The sequence below is a fragment of the Cucumis sativus genome, chromosome 7 (assembly GCF_000004075.3).
Source record: "Cucumis sativus cultivar 9930 chromosome 7, Cucumber_9930_V3, whole genome shotgun sequence".
Taxonomy (NCBI): Eukaryota; Viridiplantae; Streptophyta; class Magnoliopsida; order Cucurbitales; family Cucurbitaceae; genus Cucumis; species Cucumis sativus.
Genome location: NC_026661.2, coordinates 18749261 through 18771675, shown reverse-complemented (window position 1 = coordinate 18771675; position 22415 = coordinate 18749261). Strand labels below are relative to the sequence as shown.

At 32.7% G+C, this 22415-nt stretch overlaps 4 protein-coding genes across 8 annotated transcripts; 3 read left to right on the top strand and 1 right to left on the bottom strand.

The window, feature by feature from the left end:
- Positions 1-2506: 2506 nt before the first annotated feature.
- On the top strand, positions 2507-4364 carry LOC101220734 (two-component response regulator ARR1). The gene is made up of 5 exons (XM_011661477.1): positions 2507-2630; positions 2722-2874; positions 3264-3761; positions 3858-3943; positions 4050-4364. Exons 1-5 carry the CDS (start codon positions 2507-2509, stop codon positions 4362-4364), a joined length of 1176 nt encoding a protein of 391 aa, XP_011659779.1.
- Positions 4365-8825: 4461 nt separating this feature from the next.
- Positions 8826-12980, bottom strand: LOC101204192 (syntaxin-42). 2 transcript variants are annotated; one of them, XM_011661078.2, is made up of 8 exons: positions 12589-12980; positions 11280-11553; positions 10909-10998; positions 10497-10574; positions 10050-10121; positions 9905-9970; positions 9724-9804; positions 8826-9128 (listed from the first exon to the last, which is right to left on the bottom strand). In XM_011661078.2, the coding sequence occupies exons 1-8, from the start codon at positions 12777-12779 to the stop codon at positions 9021-9023; spliced, it is 960 nt and encodes a 319-aa protein (XP_011659380.1). In that variant the 5' UTR covers positions 12780-12980; the 3' UTR covers positions 8826-9020. The 2 variants fall into 2 exon arrangements, with proteins under 2 accessions (XP_011659380.1, XP_004136008.1); XM_004135960.3 differs by having other exon boundaries at positions 11280-11556; positions 12589-12978.
- A 960-nt stretch (positions 12981-13940) lies between these two features.
- Positions 13941-17347, top strand: LOC101204434 (protein DEHYDRATION-INDUCED 19 homolog 4). Its single transcript, XM_004135961.3, has 5 exons — positions 13941-14293; positions 14403-14545; positions 15455-15532; positions 15684-15940; positions 16867-17347. The coding sequence occupies exons 1-5, from the start codon at positions 14224-14226 to the stop codon at positions 16973-16975; spliced, it is 657 nt and encodes a 218-aa protein (XP_004136009.1). The 5' UTR covers positions 13941-14223; the 3' UTR covers positions 16976-17347.
- Positions 17348-19178: 1831 nt separating this feature from the next.
- On the top strand, positions 19179-22342 carry LOC101220968 (L10-interacting MYB domain-containing protein). 4 transcript variants are annotated; one of them, XM_031888941.1, is made up of 6 exons: positions 19179-19414; positions 20062-20398; positions 20502-20595; positions 20698-20781; positions 20881-21200; positions 21562-22342. In XM_031888941.1, the coding sequence occupies exons 2-6, from the start codon at positions 20063-20065 to the stop codon at positions 22114-22116; spliced, it is 1389 nt and encodes a 462-aa protein (XP_031744801.1). In that variant the 5' UTR covers positions 19179-19414; position 20062; the 3' UTR covers positions 22117-22342. The 4 variants fall into 4 exon arrangements, with proteins under 4 accessions (XP_031744801.1, XP_011659378.1, XP_011659377.1 ...); XM_011661076.2 differs by having other exon boundaries at positions 19180-19414; positions 20698-21200; XM_011661075.2 differs by lacking the exon at positions 19179-19414 and adding an exon at positions 19432-19774 and having other exon boundaries at positions 20698-21200.
- The last annotated feature ends 73 nt before the right edge of the window (positions 22343-22415 follow it).

Genomic DNA, 22415 nt, shown 5'->3' with positions numbered 1-22415 from the left:
ATTTCATTCCAGAAATATAGGTTGAATCTTAAAAAAGGTAATCTTGAGACTGATAAAGCATTGACGGTGCACTCACAATCAATCTCTTTCAACACGGCTAGAAGAAGAAATCAAGGAAAAAACATGAGAAATCAAGGAGAGAACTTGAGAAGTCAAGAAGAAAACCTGAGAAATCAAGAAGGGAACATGAGATATCAAGAAGGGAACATGAGATATCAAGAAGGGAACATGAGATATCAAGAAGGGAACATGAGATATCAAGAAGGGAACATGAGATATCAAGAAGGGAACATGAGATATCAAGAAGGGAACCTGAGATATCAAGAAGGGAACCTGAGATATCAAGAAGGGAACCTGAGATATCAAGAAGGAAACATGAGAAATCAAGCCTCGCAAGAAGATCGTTTCGTTCATCAAATGACACGGCAGCAGCGATGGCCTCTATTTGAATCTCTATCAAGACCAGGTTTAACGCAAGACAATATAATTCTTCCTCAATTTTTTCAGAAAAATGAACCTAACCATCTCCAAAATCTACCCAATCAATTCCCTGGATATGTTGATGGCAATAATAACTACAATGTTATTCCCTCTCCTAATCCAACTAGATATGCTGATGGCAATAATAATATCGATGTTATTGCCTCTGATCATCTTATCAATGATGGATTGAGTCATCATGTTTCAAATAATGATCCTCACCATCTCAAGATGTGGGGAGACCAACCAGTGCCTTATCAAGAATATAATGATGATATTATGAATATCAAACATAAACTCTAAACCCTAGGAAACTACCAAAAGCTTCTTGTGAATATTTATCCTGTCTTAGTTCGTATTGCTTGCAATTGAGTTATTAGTTCAGTTTGATTTGTCATTTACGAAGTAAGAATATTTATTCTAAGAGTGATGTTTGGATATGGCATCATTTGGGTGGCCATGCATTTTATTTGAAGTAGAAAAGAATTAGTTCTGTTATGATAAATCTCTAATTATTGAGATTGATATATGAATGATCAAGTAATTGTGATTTCGTTACTACTCACTTAGAAGTTGATTGTGAATCAAATCGGTGGACTACTGATATGGTATGTGGTATATATTGTTAAAGTTAACTAGTTATTTTTTTCTTGTAAGGTCTGTTCTTTTATTTATTATTGTTAGAAAAAGTTTTGAATTATATTTTTGGTGCCAAATTTTGGAAAAACAAACACCATGTAAACCAAAGAAAAATGAATATAATAGCTTTTATACCAAATTTAGAGATTGAAAACTCTAGAATGGAAAAGAAGTATAGAGTTGTAGCTAGTTTATGTATCTCATATCTCAAATCACTATCACTCGCTTTATTACCTCATGTTAATTGATAATATTATATTTGTAGGTAGAATGATTGAATTAGTTTACTTTTTCATCCAAGGATTATAGATATTTCCTTAACCTAAATTAGAATTATTTCATCAATGTAGTTAGCATTACACTTATTTGAGCTTTAACTCAAACATATATTTCAACTTTTCCATGCAGGAAGGAATTCATGATTCGATTTTAGTTGGATACTTGGAGTTCAACCTGCAAATGCTATTTTCAAGATCACACAAAGAAAACAAAATAGCTATCTCATGCATGATTTAGTTATTTAATTAGTTGCCTGAAATTTAGACAATACAATCTTTACAATTGAAAGGCACTTTAGTTTTTTCTTCCTATCTAAATTTGAAGTTTAAGTTCAAGTTTCATATATTGTTGATCAAACTAAAAGTTAAGCTTATATAGAGCGATAATATATAGTGTATTTGATCAGCTCTTGCTATATGATTCACACCAATAGAAGCTGATCCGCTTATCTATAGATCCAAAATAAAATTTGTTCAGTTACTACTGTGCACCATCATATTTTAAACAAAACGATTTTTCTAAATAACTTTTTTTTTTCTTAACGAAGAATCCAATGGTGACAGGAGATCTTAAATTTGACGATGATGGAAAGAAAGCTTAAGAAAAATAGAAAGAGATCAAATTCCATCAAAGACATAATACAAAAAGAAACTAAACTTTATTATAAAAACTAAAAAATCATAAACATTTTATGCCCAAACTTTCTCCTCACTGGGCACAAACTTTCAGTATTATGCAAATCTGAAATAAAAATAATAATTAAAAAAAAAAAAAGTATATATGGGAGAAGATGGGGTTTAGGGTTTAAGAGAAGCGGTGACCGGCGACCGGCGTGAACAGTAGGTGAAGATAACAGGTCATCAAAAGATAACTGAAATAACCTTTTTTTGTTTTCGGGCGAAATTCGGATTAATCAAATTGAAAATTCCCTAAAAATCTTCATTATTATTTAACAACCCCTCTAAATTTGCATAATGTCCTTATATTATTTTTTTACGGATATATAATAAGACCCCTTCCTTCTTCAATTGCTTCATATTCATTTTCTCCCACTAACACCCCTCTAAATCTTTGTTTTGATTTCGGTTCTCTCTTCCCATATTTAATAATGATTCGTCGATTGAATATACCAAACAATTTATATCCATTTCAGTACAAAGTCTTGGTGGTTGATTATGATTACACTCATCTCTTAGCATTGGATAACACTTTCACTTCACTGGGCTATCAAGGTTTTTATTTTTTTACCTTTTTTTCAGAGCCATAAATATATTGTTTATGAAACTTTTCTTTGACTCACATTTTTTTTTTCGTCTTAAACAGTGTTAACATCACAAAATCCTGAGCATGCTATGGCTATGATCCTCAATGGAAATACTAGAATTGATATTATTGTTTGTGGAATTCCTTGTTCGAACATTGGAGCTTTTAACCTAATTCGAGCTGCCAAATGGGAATTCAACATTCCTGTTGTTTGTAAGTACTTTTTCTTTTCTTTTTTCTGTTATTTTTTTCGAATACCGAAAGACAGTTGAATATAATGTATGAAAGAGAAACTGCGAAAACAAATTCAACTTACGTTTGGTGGGTATCGACTCACAACAAAATCTGATTCTTTATATGTTTGTAACGATTGGTTTGAGAGATTATTAGAACGTTTGATTTTTTTAAATGGTATTGAATTTGAATTCCAATTTTCATTCGTGGCCATACACAACTCGTTTTAGAACTCAAAATCAATTCACCCTCAATTCTCATTCTTTTTCTTTCTTTCTTTCTTTTCTTGAAAACCCTAACTGAATCAACTTGTTGAGTTAACAATAATGTCGTTGGTGATTTTTTTCTTCTCTTTTTTATCTTAATAGTGATGCTTTCGGATCTTAACGATAAAGTTACCATGAGAGAGATTGCGAATGGTGCAGCTCAATGTGTACTGGCCAAGCTTCCTTATACTGATTGCCAAGCTTTAAAAAATCTTTGGCAATATGTGGCTAGTACTCGTAGTGATGACTATTACTCATCTGTTTACGTACCTCAAATTGAATCAACTTCAAGGATAGAGCCATCGTTCAACGTCGTTCGAGATACTCCAACCACATACGGAAGAGAACCGGGTTCTTCGTCTAACCCGAACACTTCTTTAGATAAAAGTCATTATCATGTAACCACTGAATACGGAGGAGGATTTAATAATTGTTCTGATCCTAATCTTGATTTAAAGAAAAGAGAAGAAAATAGTGAGGGTTTGGACAATGATCATCATCATCATACAATCGTTGACAGAAAGAGACGTTTTAATTGGACCGAGGAATATCATCGAATATTTCTAGATGGCATCGACGACATCACTTTGAAAGCTATAAGTAGTACTTTGTATTAATTACAATATGTTTTAATTTAACATGATCATGTTAATGTGTGTTTACTTAATTAATTTAGAATTGGTTTGATTACTGTAGAAGTTGTTCCTGCTAATATCACCAAATATATGCATGATAGAGGTGTTTCACAGATACAGAGAGAACATGTTGCAAGTCATCTTCAGGTACTTCATTTTTTTTAAGAATAAAAAACACTAATATATATTTCTTTCTTTCTTTCTTTCTTTATTTATTTATTTAACATATGGACGATTTGTTTTGTTTTTGCAGAAGTACAGGTTGAATATTAAAAAAGATACACATGGGAGTGGAGATTTTGCAAATAGTGATGTGGTCACTAATAAACAAACCATCCCCAAAGCACAAAATGTTCAACAAGAAACACCACCAATTACACAACCATCTAATGAAATCGATAACTGGTGGGATACACTTGAAGACTTAGCAATAGGCTTGGAGAATAAATCAACCAGCAGCATTTGGCCAGATTTTAACGATGAATTATTCAAAGAAAACAATATAATCCCAACTTGGCGTATGGAAAATTTTTATCAACCTCCACAACTAGGTGATCAAGAAAAGTAACATGAACTTTTGTTTTTATACCGGATAAGCTATTCAAGTTTCAATACTAATGGCAATATTTATAAATATTTGTTAAGATAGCTTAGAGGTAGTATTGAAAATTATACATTGCTTCTTGTTAAGCACATTGTAATTTAATAGTTATAATGTATTGATATTTTAATATTTGATCATTAATTATTTTTGTATCTTGAAGATGTAGAAGGACTGGACTGATCACTGGTTTTGAAGTAATCTCCAAGATGAAGTAATCAGCTCGAAGATGATGGTAAGTGGTAGCAAGACCAAGTTGTGTTCATTTGTTTTTTGAAGTGGTAGGAAAGACTTTTTAATTAGTTGTTTATTTTGTTTAAGAATGGTTTTTATAGACAATTGAGTTGAATTATATTAGTGGTGTTTGGCAAAGATTTGTATTGATTAAGAATAGATTGAGATTTTCCTTTTGTACCCAAAGTTTTTCTTAGGAGTTAGATTATTGTTTATACATCAAAGTTGTTTGTTTTTAATTCAGGTATGTGTGACTCTAATTTACTTTTGTTTTTAGCTTAGTCGTTTATTGTAACTATTTGTTCCTATGGGAGATTGCATGGATAATATTGTGCTTTGGTTGGGTTTGGTTAAAAGGTCATATAAAATTACTGTTGCAATTTAGGATAAAATAATATATCCAAAAAGGTTGATTTTATTTGGGATAAAATCTTCTTCATCTCACAAATTGAAGAAATCACCACATCAACACAGTTTCTCTTTCTCTTTGCAAAGATCTTAATAGCATAAATAAATTTTTAAAAAAAGGCCATCATATTCACAACCAATGTGGCCACTCTTTCCACCATTTGGCTTGAGAGAAATTATAGAACCTTCAAATAGTGAGATGTTCGAATGTACCTAAAAAGGATTCATTGTTGATCGATAGTATCTAATTTGGATCAAACCCTCTCACCAAAATAACTCATAACATTTTCACTTAACAATAATAAGAAAAATAACACAACTATTTGGTCAAATATCCTATTTGTGAAACAAAAAGATGGAAGAAGATATCATGGTATCAATAATAGATTTCTATAAAAGAAGTATAGGTTATATTTGCAATTAGTTAAAAAAAAAGTATCAATAATGGACTTCTTATAAAGAGTATCAATAATATATGTTAGTTGTTTGGGAAAGATTTACATTACTATAAGAATTAATGGATTAAAGTTTGCATTTTATAGCAAAAGTTTTTTATTTCTTATAAAGAGATATCCACACACTATGTAAAAAGTAGAAAATTAAACTTCAGAAACATATAAGGACTAATAAAATGTTAATGTGATCAAAGAATTAATTATAAACAAACATGCCCATCTGTTTGATCAAACCCTCAACAAAACACAAAATACTGAATCTTAAAGATTTCACTAAGAAACACCATTCAATAATCTTAAAGAGAGTCTAATTAATATGACTTTTTCAAAATGAATCCAAGTTGGTGTTCGTTCGGTAAAAGACACTCTACAATTCTATGGAACAAGATTGAAAGTCTTTTCGATGGAAAATCCAAGAAGCATAATGTTAAATCCTTATGCTCTAACCTTTGGCTTCAATAAATATTCAAAGAGGTATCACCGTAGCATTTTCAAGGATAAGAAAAATGATCATTGATCTTTGGAAAGACATATGTTCACTCTCGAGTCTCGGTTATCAATTCCTTTCTCTATGTTTGCAAATTATAGTGCATCCTCTATACTTACTGGAGATGTTCAGGTGCAAGTACGCCGTCTATACCTAGTGAAGATGTTCAGCTGCAAGTGCGTGCTCTATGTTCAGGTGCAAGTCTATCCTCTATGTTCAGGTGCAAGTGCATTATGTCTATACCTAGTGGAGATGTTCAGGTACCCTAAATGTCTAAATGTTAAGTGATCGATCACTAAGTATATTTTCCAAAATTTACATTTGAGTATCATATATTGTCATTAAGTATATGAAATCTTAGCTAGTAGTGGTAAGTAGATATATAATCCAATAATAAAATTGACCTTAAAATTCTAATATTTAAATTATGATATAGATTTTTTTTAGTTATGTTATTTTATCAATACATATTCAAATAACTTTGTTTTTTTCAGGATAAACTTTTTAATATTCCGATAGAAGAAAAGGAACACATCTGAAAAATCATTTTGTATACAATTCTATTTACAAAAGCAAATTACAAAATCGTGGAACAAATTCAAATTTTCTTTTTCAAAATATCATACAACAACAAAAAAAAAGTTTAAAGAAAAGTTATGGAAAAAAAAAACACAATCAACTAATGAAAATTAAAATGTTCAAAGTTAGAATGAATAATGCAAATTATAATATGTGAAGTATATGAAAACTTGAGGAATTATCTATTTGAAAAGTTAAAAAAGAAAAATATTGGAAGCATCAAAGAAGAAGAAGAGCAAAATTGAAAAGAGAAAAAAACATCAATTAGTGCCATCTTTGATGGCAATTTGGAGTTGTAAATAAGTCCATTTATATGTATATATATATATATTAGTTAGGAACTAATGTTCATTTAATGAATCCAATCGTATAATACGTAACTGTGTTCATAATCTTCAAAAGTATACAATATATTTTTTTCTCACCCATTTCAATAATTGTTGGATCTATAAACTTTAATCTTGTAAATATTATTTAACTCAGTAAATGAAAGAAGTTATTTAAAAAGATTTAATTTGTTCAGTTAAAAATATGGTTTAATTCAAAATATTGCATTTTAATTTGCTAAATTTCAAATAATGTTTAATTTAAAACATAAACATAAACTATTTGATATAATTTCATATCTAAATTATTAAATAAAATAGTTTGTCATATTTTTTAACTTTCACGTTAAATTAAATTAATCCACCTAGGGTGTTAAATAATTGTAGATATTTCTTTTGAAAAATTCACATATTATCTTTTTATATCTCATGGTATATCACGTTAATATAATTTGATTTACAATTTAAAAAGAAAAACACACAATCAACGTAATTTATATATGTTATACAAAATATTTTAGAAAAAAACTATAATATATACTATCTTTATCTATTTTAAAATAAAATAATAGACAAGAAAGAAATTTTTTTTTAAAACGCCATTTATAATTTTTTTGTTTAAAAAAATAACAAACTAATGCAAAAAAATATTAAAAAAAAAAAAAAACAAGTTTCCTAAGGAATAAATAAGAGATTTTTAAATAGGTTAATTTACTTATAAATACAAAACTAAAATTATTTACGTTCCAATAAAAAAAAAATTAAAGTTGTTTTTTCATAATTTTCCTATTTGCCCTTTGGTATGCTTCTTTTTTTTCTTTGCAATTTATTCTTTTCCTCTTCATATAAGATCTACACGATAAATTGTTTGGTATAAGAGGCTGAGTACAAGAGTGACTGATTGAGAATATTTTGTTATTTCATGTAGACTTGTTGGCTTTTTCTTTTTATAGGTAAAGATTTGTGTATTTTGTTCTAATTTTTAGAAAACTCTTTTGATCATACGTATAAAATCTATTTATGATGTCCTCTCCCTTTTCTTTCGTTAGATTAGTTTTAATTTTGTTAACTTGCTCTCCCTAATTTTTTAAACTTAATTTCAAAGATAGTTGTAACACTTTTACGTTTTTTTTATGAAGAACATCGTTTCATTATCTATCCATTAAATTCTTTTATAAATTATTGTGAATTGTGCTTTTTAATCTTTATGGAATTAAGTTTTATTGAATAATCATTTTACTACTTTTCATTTTTCATTTTCTACGTCACAAAATGACCTAAACTCAGAAAGTGATAGACATCTGTTACAATAATTATGCTCTTTGAAACAAATTTTCTAAAATCTAAGTCTAATTATTTCAATAAATAATCAAAGCTAATTGTAAATGAAATCTGTGAAATGTATCAAATCCTACTAGTAATGAGATTGAACAATTACAAAACGATATCAAATTACTAATAAGATAGTCCACAAATCATACCTTTATCTTGAAGAGTAGCATTTATCTTGTTTGCATCAATTGTACCCAAACTTATGCTACAACTTAGTCCTTATTAAGAAAAAAAAAATCATCAAATTAAGTGTTCATTCTCATAGTTTACAAATGAAATTAAAGTTGATTTCAAATCAATTTATGAATTTAGTACATAAATGAAATTAAAGTCGATTTCAAATCAATTTATGAATTTAGCAATTATACTGTCAATCTCAAACTAATCTCAGAGTCAAATATTTGATTTCTCCATTTAGGATATTGTCATTGTAAAAAAGAAGGGTTAAATCCTAATAAATTATAAACTATATAGAATAAGTTGTCACTTGTTAATTTTACAAGTGTAATGATTCAATCATTACCACTCAAGCTTATAAACTAAATTTGGACAATGTTTCCTCTCCATATAAATGCATATTATCACATAAATTTCTATGACTAATCAATGGCAAAACCGAACAAAGTAAATGAGATATATTTCGAAGAAAATCATTTCTACAAAATGCCCAATTCCAAGACTTTGAGAATAATACACAAAAAGGAACGGCATCTGCTGAGCTGATCAACTGCCTGCAGTTCTCAAAATGTTTAAGAGCCAATGAGGCAAAGGCAAAGGCAAAGGCAAACATTATATTAATTAGTTACATAATTATCTCCTTTAGTATCAAAAGAACCAGCATTACGAAACACATAATAACAAGCACTGTTGCACACTTCACCATTCCTCCATTTTTCTGTGTCTTCTCTGCCTGCAAACCCCAAAACTTTCCAACATCAGGTCTCGTATTTTCACCAAAATCATCATTAAAGAACCAATAAATATGAAATGTAGGACTTGCCCATTTGATACCATTTGGTTCTTTAAAATTAAACCAAATTATCTCCTAAGAGTATGTTTGTTTTGTTATCTACTTTTTGAAAGGGTGGCTTGAGTAAAGCAAACATTGGTCAGAATCCAATGCCCCAAAAACCTAAGGGTCCTTTCGCAAGGTTTGTACACAGAGGGTGTGGGGCCTAAGATCGATCTGAAAGGCCTAGTCAATGTACAATAAGTGAATGTTCATGTACTACTCATGATTGGTCCAAAGGGATAGAGGAGGCTAGATTAGCCAAAGATGGTTATTGGTTCAAGGACACAAGTGCCCCTGTTTCTTCAAGGTGTCTTCGAAATTTGGAATTTGGTTATGAATTCCAATGTTTCTTTAGGAAAGATGAAAGCTACGGTAAAAAATTGTGAGAACATCGGCACAATTGTCAAAATTGAGATGGTAATCAATCATGCTAACTATTTGATATCTCAGTTTCTGGATCACAAATGAAAGTTTTCTTTGAAAGAGAGAGCACCTTTTGAAGTTGTTTCAAGCCCTCTTCAACTGAAACAGCAACATTCTGAATATTGTGGTCAATTCTATCGACAATGGTACCCTGACAGAATCAACAATGTTCATTAGCTAATTAATAACCCAGATTGATTTTTTAGAAAAAAAAAGAGCTTAATACACGTTAAAAGAGTATAGGGTTTAACCTGGTCTATGACAAGGGTTGAGAGATCCTTCATAATTTGGGCAAGCTCATTTACGGATTTTACAACCTACACATGAAAAATTAATACATCTATTACATTGTGAATAGTTCTGTCTCAACTACGATTTTCTAGAACCTTCCAGAACCTGTTTAATCTCTTTCTCCCTTCCCTGAATGTGCTTCCCATCTAATGTCATCGTTTGATTTTCATTTGTTCCCTGATTCCCACACAAAAGTATCAATCAAAAGAGAAGTGATGGATAATGATATATTTGCATTATAAAACGACATCCAAAACAATTATCAATGGAAAGTTTGCTCTTCAAGCATACAAAACAATAAGACATTTAGCCCAAGCATATGACTAACAAACTCAACAATTAGGGTTTAGGGGAAGACTGAGGCACCACCCCCACTTATCTAGTTATCCACATGGAACATCCAAAAAGATTTGACGGTCATAAAACTATTGGAGTTAAAGAAAAATAACATGTTATTTTGTGCTTTGCATTCTTGAATAATAATCTCTTGAGGGAGAAAAGTTTAGTCCTAATATGCCCAGGTGACAAAAGATATGAGCAGTGAGCACATACAAATTCATCATATCCGTCATCCTCCTGGAGAGCTCGGTTTCCATTCAAATTTATCTCCAAATCAATTCCATCATGTCCCTGCAATACAAAAGTAAATAAGCATTGGTTACTGAGTAGAACAGTGTTTCAATTGATGTGGATGCCGAAATATTACATACTATTGACCAATTTACAGATTTATCAAGCAAAATAGACCCCTAAAACGATAGATGAACCAAACAAATGTAATGGGGAGAGAATTGTCAAAATGGTAAAGTAGTTTCTTATTCCCCATATGAAACCCATTTTAATAGAAGAGTGAAAAGTACAAGAAAATTGTGAAGTGGGAACAAAAGGTTGAAGCTTATTTTAAATATGCCAACGTCCAAGACAGAAAATTTACACTGGTCCATGGTGAACACAGGACACTAACCTCCTTTTGCTGCTGTAGACGTTTCAAATACATTGATTGTCTTCTACGAAGATCCATAGAAAGATTCTGAAGCTCTGTAGCAAGAGAACGCTGTTAAGAAAAGGAGTCAAACCATCACAAAAAGGAATTTACTGTTAAAAGTGCTCAAACACCAAAATCCAGAAACACTTTTAGGGAGGTGAAAAGTTTGTTGGAACTTTATACATTAGTTTCCCGGGAGCACAATAAAAGTCCAACAACAAAGACGATGAACAACAGCTAGAAAAATGTAACAACATAAAGACATCGTATCAAAAGATGAGCAATGGCTCAGCTCCAAAGTTGGAATACTCAAAGAATTAAGCACAAAATTTAATGAGATTCACGCATACCTGGACATTTTTTCTGATGTTAATATCCTCTGAAGACCCTGTACTAGAAATTTTCTTCAACCTCTTCTCTGAGGTTTTCAAAAGATTAGTAATCTCTAGCGTAAGTGCCTCAATCGTATGCTCGTCTTCTTCGCCATCAGCAAAAGAAGGCATTAAAGCTTTGGAATGAGCCTTAACTAACTCTGCCATCTTCCTTCGAATTTTCTGTATATTAACAGTTATTTCTTCAGAATCATCCACCCAAGCTGGAGGTAGACCCACCATAAATGCATCGCTGCTGCACCGTAGATACAATAGTAACAGTGAGGGGAGTGTGAGTCAATATTTTGCTAAACAAATGTCACATACTCAGACAGAAACTTTCGGATTCAAAGCAGATCCATTTTAAATTAGAAACCAAAATTCCCAGGCAGTAGTTCTAAACCATTTGGAATGTTTGCCTGTAATTTTGGTAAATTCATTAACCTCAACTCTCTGACACCATTGTCTCAGCGAGCGTTTCCTTCCCAAATTCCCAGTCCAGTAACAAGTATCAATAAGAAACCTATACGGTCATTTGCAACTAACTTATCCTATAAAGAAGAGGAAAAAACACAAGAAATTTTCTGCTGAGGTATTTCCTCCCCAAATTTCCGGTCCACTAATGAAACATCGATAAGAGACCTACATTTCCCATTTGCAGCTCATCCAAAAGCAGAGAACAAAGCACTAAGAGATTTCTCAAACAGCCTGAAAAATTACAAATCTTCAAGTCCAATTCCCTGAGCTTAAGGCTAATAATAATAGTAATAGTAATAATTGGAGGACGTGATACTTTCCTAGAACTAAAACTAGTTGTGGAGACACCAGAAATAAACAGTGTACTCAGATGTGGAACACAAAACGAACTGATTATGGATGCAGAAAAATAGCTACCAAATATGTAGAACAGACAATACATTTGATGCAAGAAATGTATAATACAAGAGGAGAGTCTATTCTTCTGCATGCATCGATGAGAAATTCTGAAGGCACAGAGTCAGAACATTTTAAGTGAGAACGTTTCAGGTATGGGAGGCAAAACTACGGTGATAATATCCAGTTATCTGCTCTTCAAGATTTCACCAGAACTATTCTAGAAAAATAATATCAGAAACAAGCATTTGATTCAATAAAACTTTCCTAACGCAAATAAGTAAGAATTTCTAATTGAACACGTCACAGTAGAAGTTCAATTTTTCATGTCGATAATCCACATGGCTGAAGAAATAATTTAACACAGGAAATTTCAACTTCGGGAGAAATGTTAGGAGAAAAAAGGAATCTGTACCTCGAAGGTCCTGGATCTTCAGTGCTGAGAGGAGCATAAGAAGAAGAGCGCTTTGAACGAAGAAGAGACGAACTCACCATCTCAATAACCGGTCCACTGGAACCAGCTGCCGAAGAGGATAGAGGGGCACGGACGCTCTTCACGGCATCCCTGTGCCTTCTAAACTGTGCAGTTCGATTCCTCGTCGCCATGGGAAACAACAGCCGAAGAGAGAAACAAGAGAATCAGAGAATAGAGAGTTCAAGAATGATCAAAATCGAAGAATTCGAGTCAGTTTCTGCGTAAAAATGAAATTAATTGAATGTTGGAATCGAACAACTCCCCGGGAATGGAGAAATTTCGTGGCGGTTTTACACGTTAACCTTCGCCGGACGTAATCAGATCAGGATTCAGGCGGGCCTTCTTTGGACGTTGATAAATGGGCCTCTCATAATTGGGCTTATGGTCCTCCATCATTTTTTCTTTTTCTTTTTCTTTTTTTTCGTTTGAAAAAGCCATAAGTTATGTGATACTAAAAGAAAAAAAATTGAATTAACAAATCACATTAGTTACCAAACTTGGACTAATTAAAGGTTGATTCGTGTCCAATCCGAAATTCAAGACAAAATTTGGCAAATTCAACTAAAAAGAAACCTAAAAATTACCAAAATGCATATGGTTGGACCTATGATTTAATCCATGCACCAACGAAACTCAAGCTCACGTAGGTCGCTAGATAAATTTATAAATAGAGAAATTCATATTTTTTCTAGAGATTGAAGTGCATCATGTTCACTTTTATCTAAATCAACAAGTTCTCTAGGTTGTTTCTCTTAAACCTTGTATGAACAACTACATCTGTAATTTTTAAAAATATTACTGTATCATGATACATGCTTAAAAAAAGTTATGAGGTTTTTTCAATTAATGAATTATTAATCATCATGGATTGACAAGATACGTAATCTATAATAGGTGACGACATACGTAAACATTAATTTTCTACAAGTTGTTTCGATACTTAAATGTTGTTTTCACTTGAGATTAGTAGGCGTAAGCTGGGTCGACAATCTTAAAAGAAAACAATAAAATAATTTTAATCTACAAATAAACGAGTGATGAACTTTTTAGGTTTAAACATTTTTAAAACGAGAGATCATTTATTGAGAAAAAAGTCCTTGGAAAAGGTTTTAAGACGGCAAAAAGGAATAAAAAGACAGTAATACCCATACTACCTTTTCTCCAACAGAATACTTTTGGAGGAAATTTGGAGTAATATTAAGAAACCGTGAGGGCAAAAAGGTAATAAAAGTCCTAATCCAAAATCGTCGGTCCTTGGTTGTTGAGAGAATAGTTCTAATGATAAAACGCGGGAGTTCTTCCTCTTTTCTTTGGTCATCTAGAGTCAGAAATCGTGTTCGCTAAGGATCACGAGCCCAATCTCTCATTGACCTTATAAAATTTCTCAATACCCACTTAATTTTTCTTCATTTCTCCAACAAAAAGAAAAAACCCACCAACACTGTGCCGTTTAAGAGCTCTTGGTGAAGTTGGGTCGAAGAATTCATCGTTTCGAACGAATTCATCGTTTCGAACGAATTCAACCCCCTGAATCGAATTTCGTGTTGGGATTTTTTGTTTTTGCTTTATCTGATTATGGACAGTGACGCTTATAGTTATGGTCTCTCTGATGCTGCTGCTGCAAGAAGCTCTAAATCCCAGTCGCGTGAGTCATGTCTCGATCTTAATTTACTTATGATCTGTTTATTAGGTTTTTATTTGGGGTTTTGCTTTGTGGGTTTTTGTTTAAAATGATTACTGTTTGGTTTTTTTAGATTTTTATTTTGACTACGAGGAGGTGGATGGGGATGATGATTTGAATTCGGAATATCCTTGTCCGTTTTGTCCGGAGGAATTTGATTTGGTTGAGCTATGCTGCCATATTGATGACGAGCATCCCGTAGAAGCCAACTTTGGGGTAAGAAAAATCGCTAATTTATAACTTGAGAACCAAGCGTTTGCGTTTTTAAGTTTTAAGTGGATTTGTTCTTATTCGGTTCCCTCAGTTTCAGTAGGAGATTCGATAGACTTTTCTTAATATATGGTATTTTCTCTTTAATTACTTAATGCTTGAGTTAAAGCTTAAAGGGTCTATCTGTTTAGCGTCGTTCAACTGAAGTAACCTTACCTGGTAATAGTACCTATAGCAGTAGAAAATTGGGATGGCTCTCAATGTTTGCAGAAATTACATTTCTAACATATCATTGATGGATTTAGACGGCCGTCAGTTCTCAGAAATCAGAATGTTTGATTGTCTTCCTTGAGTAACAATGAACTTCAAGCTCAAGTCATAATCTTGTTGACTGTTAACAATTCGTGTTTTGATCTTTTTTATGCAAGTCTTTCTTTTAAAAAAAGCTTTTGTCGTGAACTTGCTTTATGAATGAGAAGGTCCTTTCTGATGTATCCTCTTACTGGCTGTTTATGGAATTTATCATCATCTTTCAAATATGTTGTGACCCACTTACTAGTAGGAGATGTTGTACTGCATTGTTGCTTAAGTATTATATTTTGGGGTTTGACTTGTAAGGTTATATTACTATGGCTGCCTTTAGCCTGGGTGCCTTGGTGGTATTTTGCTTATATTTTTCAATTCCTAGATATACTCAGTTTGATATTGTACTTGAGCACTTGTCTTGCCTCTAGTCAAGAATGTTTGTCTATGGTTATAGGTTGATATGTTGGTACCGGTGACGGAAGTTTAAAATTCTTTGTGGGGAGTAGTTTATATCTTCTTTTGACCGTAAAGACCCTCTATTGGTTTCTGGTTGAAATTAGTTTGTCCTTTTTGTGCTTTTTCAAGAGGTTGGCTTTCATTTCTTTTCAGATATGCCCTATTTGTTCTACAAGCGTGGGAGAGAATATGGTTGGACATATAACGATGCAGCATGGAGATGTATTTAATATATCCTTTTCTTTTATTGTTTAGATATTGTTAAGTTTCTGCAATTTTTTTAAAGCTCTCAGCTGCTTTTTCTGGAGTATTTTGTTCTGTTTCTTGTTTATATCCATGGCATACTTGAATCTATGATTTGGATTCCTTAACTTGAGGTTACAGTCAACAAAGATTGAAATTCCACAAAGACGATTTTCCTCAAAGTCTTTCTTTTGAGAGAAAAGAGTTACAAGACGATCATGTAAGAATTCTTTCGGGGTTTTCTTCTCTGCACTCAACCTCCAAGATGGCACCTGATCCATTGTTGTCGTTTTTATGCAATGCACCTGTCATCAATGAGTCTAAAACTGTTCAGCCTGAGCCTTCAAATAAAGAAAAATTGGAGGAAAAAGTTGTAGATGATACATTGTCTGAAAGGTAAGACTGAAATATACCTCTAGATGTCTAGGCATATTAATATATGATGCTTTTTATCTGACTCAAAATTAAGCACTTTCTGCATGCATCCGTTTCACCACAATTATAGTTTTTGCTGGTTCCTAGGCATGCATTCTGGTTTAGGTTTGTTATTAAATTTATTTCTCGCAGACATATCATTTGCTTCTTCCTATGAGTTTCGATAGCCTTGAGTTACTGTTGTGACTTGTGAGCGTCACAATATGTTCACAGTTCATTGGTGGTACATAGCTCATATCTTTTTCACAATGGGGAAAAATTGACGAGGCCTTGAAATTAGCACTTGCATCACTAGAATATAGTATAACCAAAATGCATTTAAAATGTAGGAGTTGAAGTCCATCAAAATTCCTTCTAATCAAAACGTGCTTTTGGACAATTATAATGATAATACCCAGAATTATATATGGTTGAGCTACAATAGAATGTAGAAGTTTGATATTTGTAATATAATAATATCAAGGCCTCGATGTTTTTGGACTAAAATGTATGGGCTTATTCTGGGAGGTGAATGTTAGATGGGATTAAATAACAATTGCATAAAGTAGTGAACATTTAGTTCTATTCCCTATCTAAATGCATGTTAGGTGATACTGTGCGGTCTTTCAGTTTTCATTTCCCTCAAGTGTTACAGTGGTCGTTGCGATTTTGGAATTATACTGTCATATGAGCTGTAAATGAACCTGTATCAATTTCATACCTTTGCATTTGGATCCATTTAACTAATGGCATTAAATTGCTATTCATTTCTCATGTTGATCGAGTTATATTTGCTCTTCCCCACTGTCTTAGCAATCGCAGCAAGTCTATAACTTCTGTGATGGAGATAACTCATATCCTATAATCGGCATCTCCAACCTAATGATATTTTATTTGCACATATGCAGGGATGTCCAGTTATCTTCCATACCTGACAGGAACCAAGAAGAGAAAACTCGGAGATGTGACTTCGTACGCGATTTAGTTTTCTCTGTCATGTTAGGCAATGATTTATAATAGAGAGCACAGAGGCAGAAGAGGAAAGTTATATCAAAATTTTAGGAAATGCTATTATTTTTAGTGTTTTTATTTCAATGTTTATATTACTCTTGTGAGAACATGTAGGAATTGAAGTGTATCAACGTGGGTTAGTAAATATTAGCTAGAAGGTGTAAGCATTATCCAAGTTATTTTCCTGGTTATGGAAATGCAGTTGGTGTTCTTCAATCAAAGATTAGTATTAGTAAATTGGTAGTCAAGATGAATGAGCTTGTAAATTTGGTTTAAGAAGTTAACCTTACTATGACTCGAGACTATTATCAAGTTTCAACCTAACAAGGACCTAATGTTTTTTTAATTAAAATTAAGTACTAGAATCTTACAGTTGAATTAGCAGTTTAGTCTCTATAGCCCAGATTTTGTTCCATATGGTACTGATGTTTTTGAATTTTTATTCGATTTTTGTGGTTTGATCAAATTTGACCGACGGTGTCTTTTGATAGTGTTATCAATGTTATGTTTTCACTCATTTTTCATAAATTATCTATCAAAATACAAAGAAATTTTTGGTTTTCAAATTGATCTCTAAAATATTTTAGAAAAGTGTAGAAACCAAAATGAGTTTGATAGCGTTGCATAAGTCCATTACAAAGAAACATTAACCAAAGGAGGATGAATTTGTCTTTTGTTCCTATCACGATTTAAGTGTAGCATGACATACCTAATTTGAAAGTTTGTCCAGGATGGTATGAATCAAGTGTTGGGTTATGTGAGTTTGAAAAATAATGTGAATTTTATCGCTTGCTCAAGTCTTAGATCAATGTTGTTAAATCTACGATACCTTCTTGATAAACTAAATCCTAAACACAAAATGTTGTCTAATCCCAACTTAAGCATAATATTATAACTGATAACAATTTTTTCTTTTAGAAAAATAAAAGTTACGTTCCAACCACCAATAAAAAAATATGCATGTGAGTATAATTTAACTTTCATATTATGTATCATCAATTTCAAAGTTAGATGTTCAAATTTCTTTCCTTCGTGCTGAACTCAATGAAAATAAATAAATAATACATAAGACTTATAGCTATATAAACACGATTGATGAGTAGAGTATTCTAATAATTAGACCTGAGGTTGGTTAGGTGTTTTGGGTTATAAATAAGAGGGAGAGCAAGGTTAGAGGGGTGGGAGAGTTTGGTGGGTGTTCGGCTCTTGAGACAGAATGCTCAACCCTTTATAATGTGCTTTGGAATTTTTGGTTAGGCTTGTAATGGTTTCCTATGGTGGACATTGTTGCTTATAATACAATTGTGTTTTTGTGGAAGAAAACCCCTAACACAATAAAGAAAGATCAAGTGTGCATATCTAGAACAATGCACTCTTGACCTTTTACAACCTAATTTGATTTATTGGTCAACATATTTTTAAGTTAAAAGATGCTAATTATATATAACTACTCTTGAACTCTCTTTAGTTTCAAAAGTTTTTATGTACTTTTAATACTTCAATGTTATCCTAAAGTTTTAGAATCTTTTATTTTGAATTTTGGACAAAAACAAAAAATCAAAACTTTGGGCAATAAATGAATTCAAGTTTTTGTTTGAGGTCATCTATCACATTTGTTTTTTTGTTTGAAATGCTAAAAAAGATTCTATCATGTACAGACCATTTTTTTAAATGGAAAAAGTTCACAAATCCACAATGTAAAATACCAAAATTATCCTAGTCACACACGCGATAAATTAGTTGTACACGCGATACTCAATCGTGTAGGTTTTAATACACGATATCGGGCATACCAGACATCGAGATGAAATTTTATTGCCTTTAATTCATTCAATATCTGTCATATAATGCATCAAGATGAAAGACAAAAGTGTAAATCTACACAATCATGTACTTTGTTTTAAACTATTGACTTTCATATTTAAATGATCGTGTAGATCATGAGATACGATCTTTAGTTGCTCCAAGATGCTTCGAGATAAAAGAATTCTAACTTTAATATATTCCATCGTGAGTTTATAATGTCCCAAAATGTCCTTAATGAAAGAATTATTCCGTTTGTTATTAGATCTCGGACTTTAGTGACATTGAGATGATTCAATCTTTATTTTATTCGATTTTAGACATACGCTGCCTTTAGATGACCTAAGATTAATAAATGGTGAGAGCATATATGAGCTTTTCTTATTTTGGGTTTTGTTAGAATGATGTAAATTGCTCCATAAAGTTGTATTGTTTATAATAATGTAGTGGGGATGATAAGTGAACGACCCTATCCCGATTTACATTCTTAATCCGGGTTAAAATCTTACTCCGGTTAGGGTTATTGCAAAATCCCACATACCACTTTCTCTTCAGCTTATCCAGGAAAATCCCATCCCCAAAATCCCCAATTCCTTTCCAATACTCCTGGAAGCTCCTTCATCATCGCCTCTCACTCTCAAGGTGCGTTTCAATTCCTAGTCTTTCCCTCCTTTTTATGTCTTGGAATGAATTCAACTCATTTGGGTTCTTTCATGCTCGTCGATTTAGTTTACCTTTCTTTTTTCCTCTCTGTTTGGTATTTGGGATGATGGGGGATGGCGTTTCATTCTTTAAACACTTGCTTTGTTCTTCCATGGAGCTCTTTTTCCTTGTGGGGTGGCTTGTCACTTCTTTTCTATTGCCCCTGAAACGAGGTTTCTATGGTTCCATTACTTTGTTCTCTCTTGGGTCAGTGAAAAGACTGGAGGATGAAGGATCTGGCTTTACTGATTTTCTCTGTGTTGGAAGGAGGTTTCAATTGTTTTGAGGAATTTATGTGAAGTATGCTGGTATTCTTTACTGTTGCTATTTTGCCTGTGTTTGGGAGTGTTTTGGGCATATTCAAAAACAGATTTGCCAATGAACAACAAAGCAATCATAGAAGTACTTTTAGCGAGAAACCATTTGTCATTGTTACTTTTAAGTTGTTTAGAACTACTCCTACTGTAGTAGTAAACATATGCTTAAAGATAATATTTGGATAACTGAATATGAGTAGTTATAATTGCAAATAGATTGTGTGCTTGAGTTATGTACATTACACTGATTCCTTGCTAAAATGATTGCAGTATGGGTATACAGACTCGAAATAGTAACGATCGGTTGAGAACAGTTTGGACGCCTGAAATGGATCGATATTTCATTGACCTTATGCTAGAACAAGTTAACAAAGGGAACAAATTTGATGATCATTTGTTCAGCAAACGAGCGTGGAAAAACATGATCTCACTGTTCAATGCTAAGTTCAGATTTGAGTATGAAAAGGATGTTTTAAAGAATCGGCACAAAACACTTCGAAATTTGTACAAAGCTGTGAAGAATCTCCTTGATCAGAGGGGTTTTAGCTGGGATGAAGTTCGACAAATGGTGACTGCTGATAATAATGTCTGGGATGAATATGTCAAGGTTCTTATGCACTTATTAAATCTGTAGAAAGCATCCCTCGTTTTTTACTTTGTTTTTTTCTTTATTACTTAATGTTCAAAGAATTTATATATCATGTTCACAGGCACACCCCGAAGCAGGATCTTTTAGAATTAAGACCATCCCATATTACAATGATTTGTGTATAATATACGGAAATGCAACGGTTGAACAACAAGGTAATGATCTTTTCCTTGAAACTAATGTAACAACCAATTATCTGATTTTTTTTTGAAAAAGTAGAAGTCTTGTCGTTATACTTGTTGATCATAGGTTATCAGGGATTTGTTTACAGGAGTCATCTCATTCAGGTGAGAATGAGGCAATGTATACGAAGCCGCTGGGAACTGCTAGTGAGGGAGATGGTGAGTCACTTCAGGAAATTATGATTGGTGAAGACTATAAAATCTCTTTACCTGGGAATGTTACTGATGATATACCACAACATGGTTCAAATATAACAGCAACCACTACCATCTGTCGTTCCCGAACATACTGGCAGCCTCCAATGGATAGGTTCTTCATAGACTTAATGCTGGAGCAAGTGCAGAAAGGCAATCAAATAGATGGAGTTTTTCGGAAACAATCATGGGCTGATATGATTGCATCATTCAATGCTAAGTTTGGTTTCAATTATGATGTGGATGTATTGAAGAATAGGTACAAAACTTTAAGACGGCAGTATAATGTGATAAATAATCTATTAGACTTGGATGGTTTTCTCTGGGACGAAACACGTCAAATGATTACCGCTGATGATTACGTTTGGCAAGACTATATCAAGGTATGCAAACTACATAGCACACTTTAGCTCAATTATTCTCTTTCTTGTTTGCCTATTCCTGTTCTGTTAGTGAGTATCAAATTTTTCAAAAGCTATCATTAGATTTGCACATAAACATTTTAGCTGCACTTGAGCATACTGAGCATTTTGCAGATTAAATTTGAACAAAAAAATGAAATGTTGTGAGGGTATGGAGATAACCATATTAGTTAGATTAGTTTTAACAAAACAATCAACATCAATATTTCGTCTTGAACTATAGTTATGGAAGAAATATTTGTAAAGTCTTGAATACAAAGTTGTCCTAAAGTCAGTATTTCATGGTGACAAAGTTCTAATTACTTTTGTTGCTTAATGGTAGGGACATACAGATGCTCGGCAATTCATGACGCGTCCAGTGCCATACTATAAGGACCTGTGTGTGATCTGTGATCCTAGTTACGGCGAAAGAGACTGCTTATCAGGACAAGGCATAGAGCAGCACCATGACGCTGAGGACGAAAAACTTTCAAATGGTTTCCAATCTCCTGTTTCACCGGTTTCAGTTGAAGAGCAGGCAAGCGTGAAGGAATCAACCCATTTGGGTTCAAAGAACAAGAGGGAATTAGAAAGCATGTCGAGTTTCGATTACAATAAGAAGCTAAGAGGTGAAGATGAAAGCATGGCAAGCGCACTACGAGAAATGGTGAGCGTTGTTTCTTCCTTGTCTGACAAGAAGAAGAATGATGATAACTCGAGTTCCATCTCCATTGAGAGAGTGATTGAAGCTATCCAATCATTGCCAAACATGGATGAAGATCTTGTTTTGGATGCTTGTGATCTCCTTGAGGATGAAAGGAAGGCAAAAACGTTTATTGCATTGGATGTCAAATTACGACGAAAGTGGTTGATACGAAAACTTCGCCCCCAGGGGTAGCTTCTTTTAGCTCCTTGTTTATATACTTAGTTACTTCTGTTCATGTAGATTGAGGATTTTATAGGAAATTGTTTTGACGTCATGAAATAAGAGCAATGTTACGATATATTATTAGATTTGAGCGTAAATTTGGAAGTGTACACAACGAATAGCTTAGTACAAAATTATAGATTTTTTGTGGTTGTAAGAATTGTGCAATGGCCAATTGTTTTTGTTCCTTTTTCTTTTTCCTGTTTCTTTTCTGGGGTTAATTTTTTTATTTTTTTTAATGTTAGGAAGCGAGAGAATCTCCAATCTCG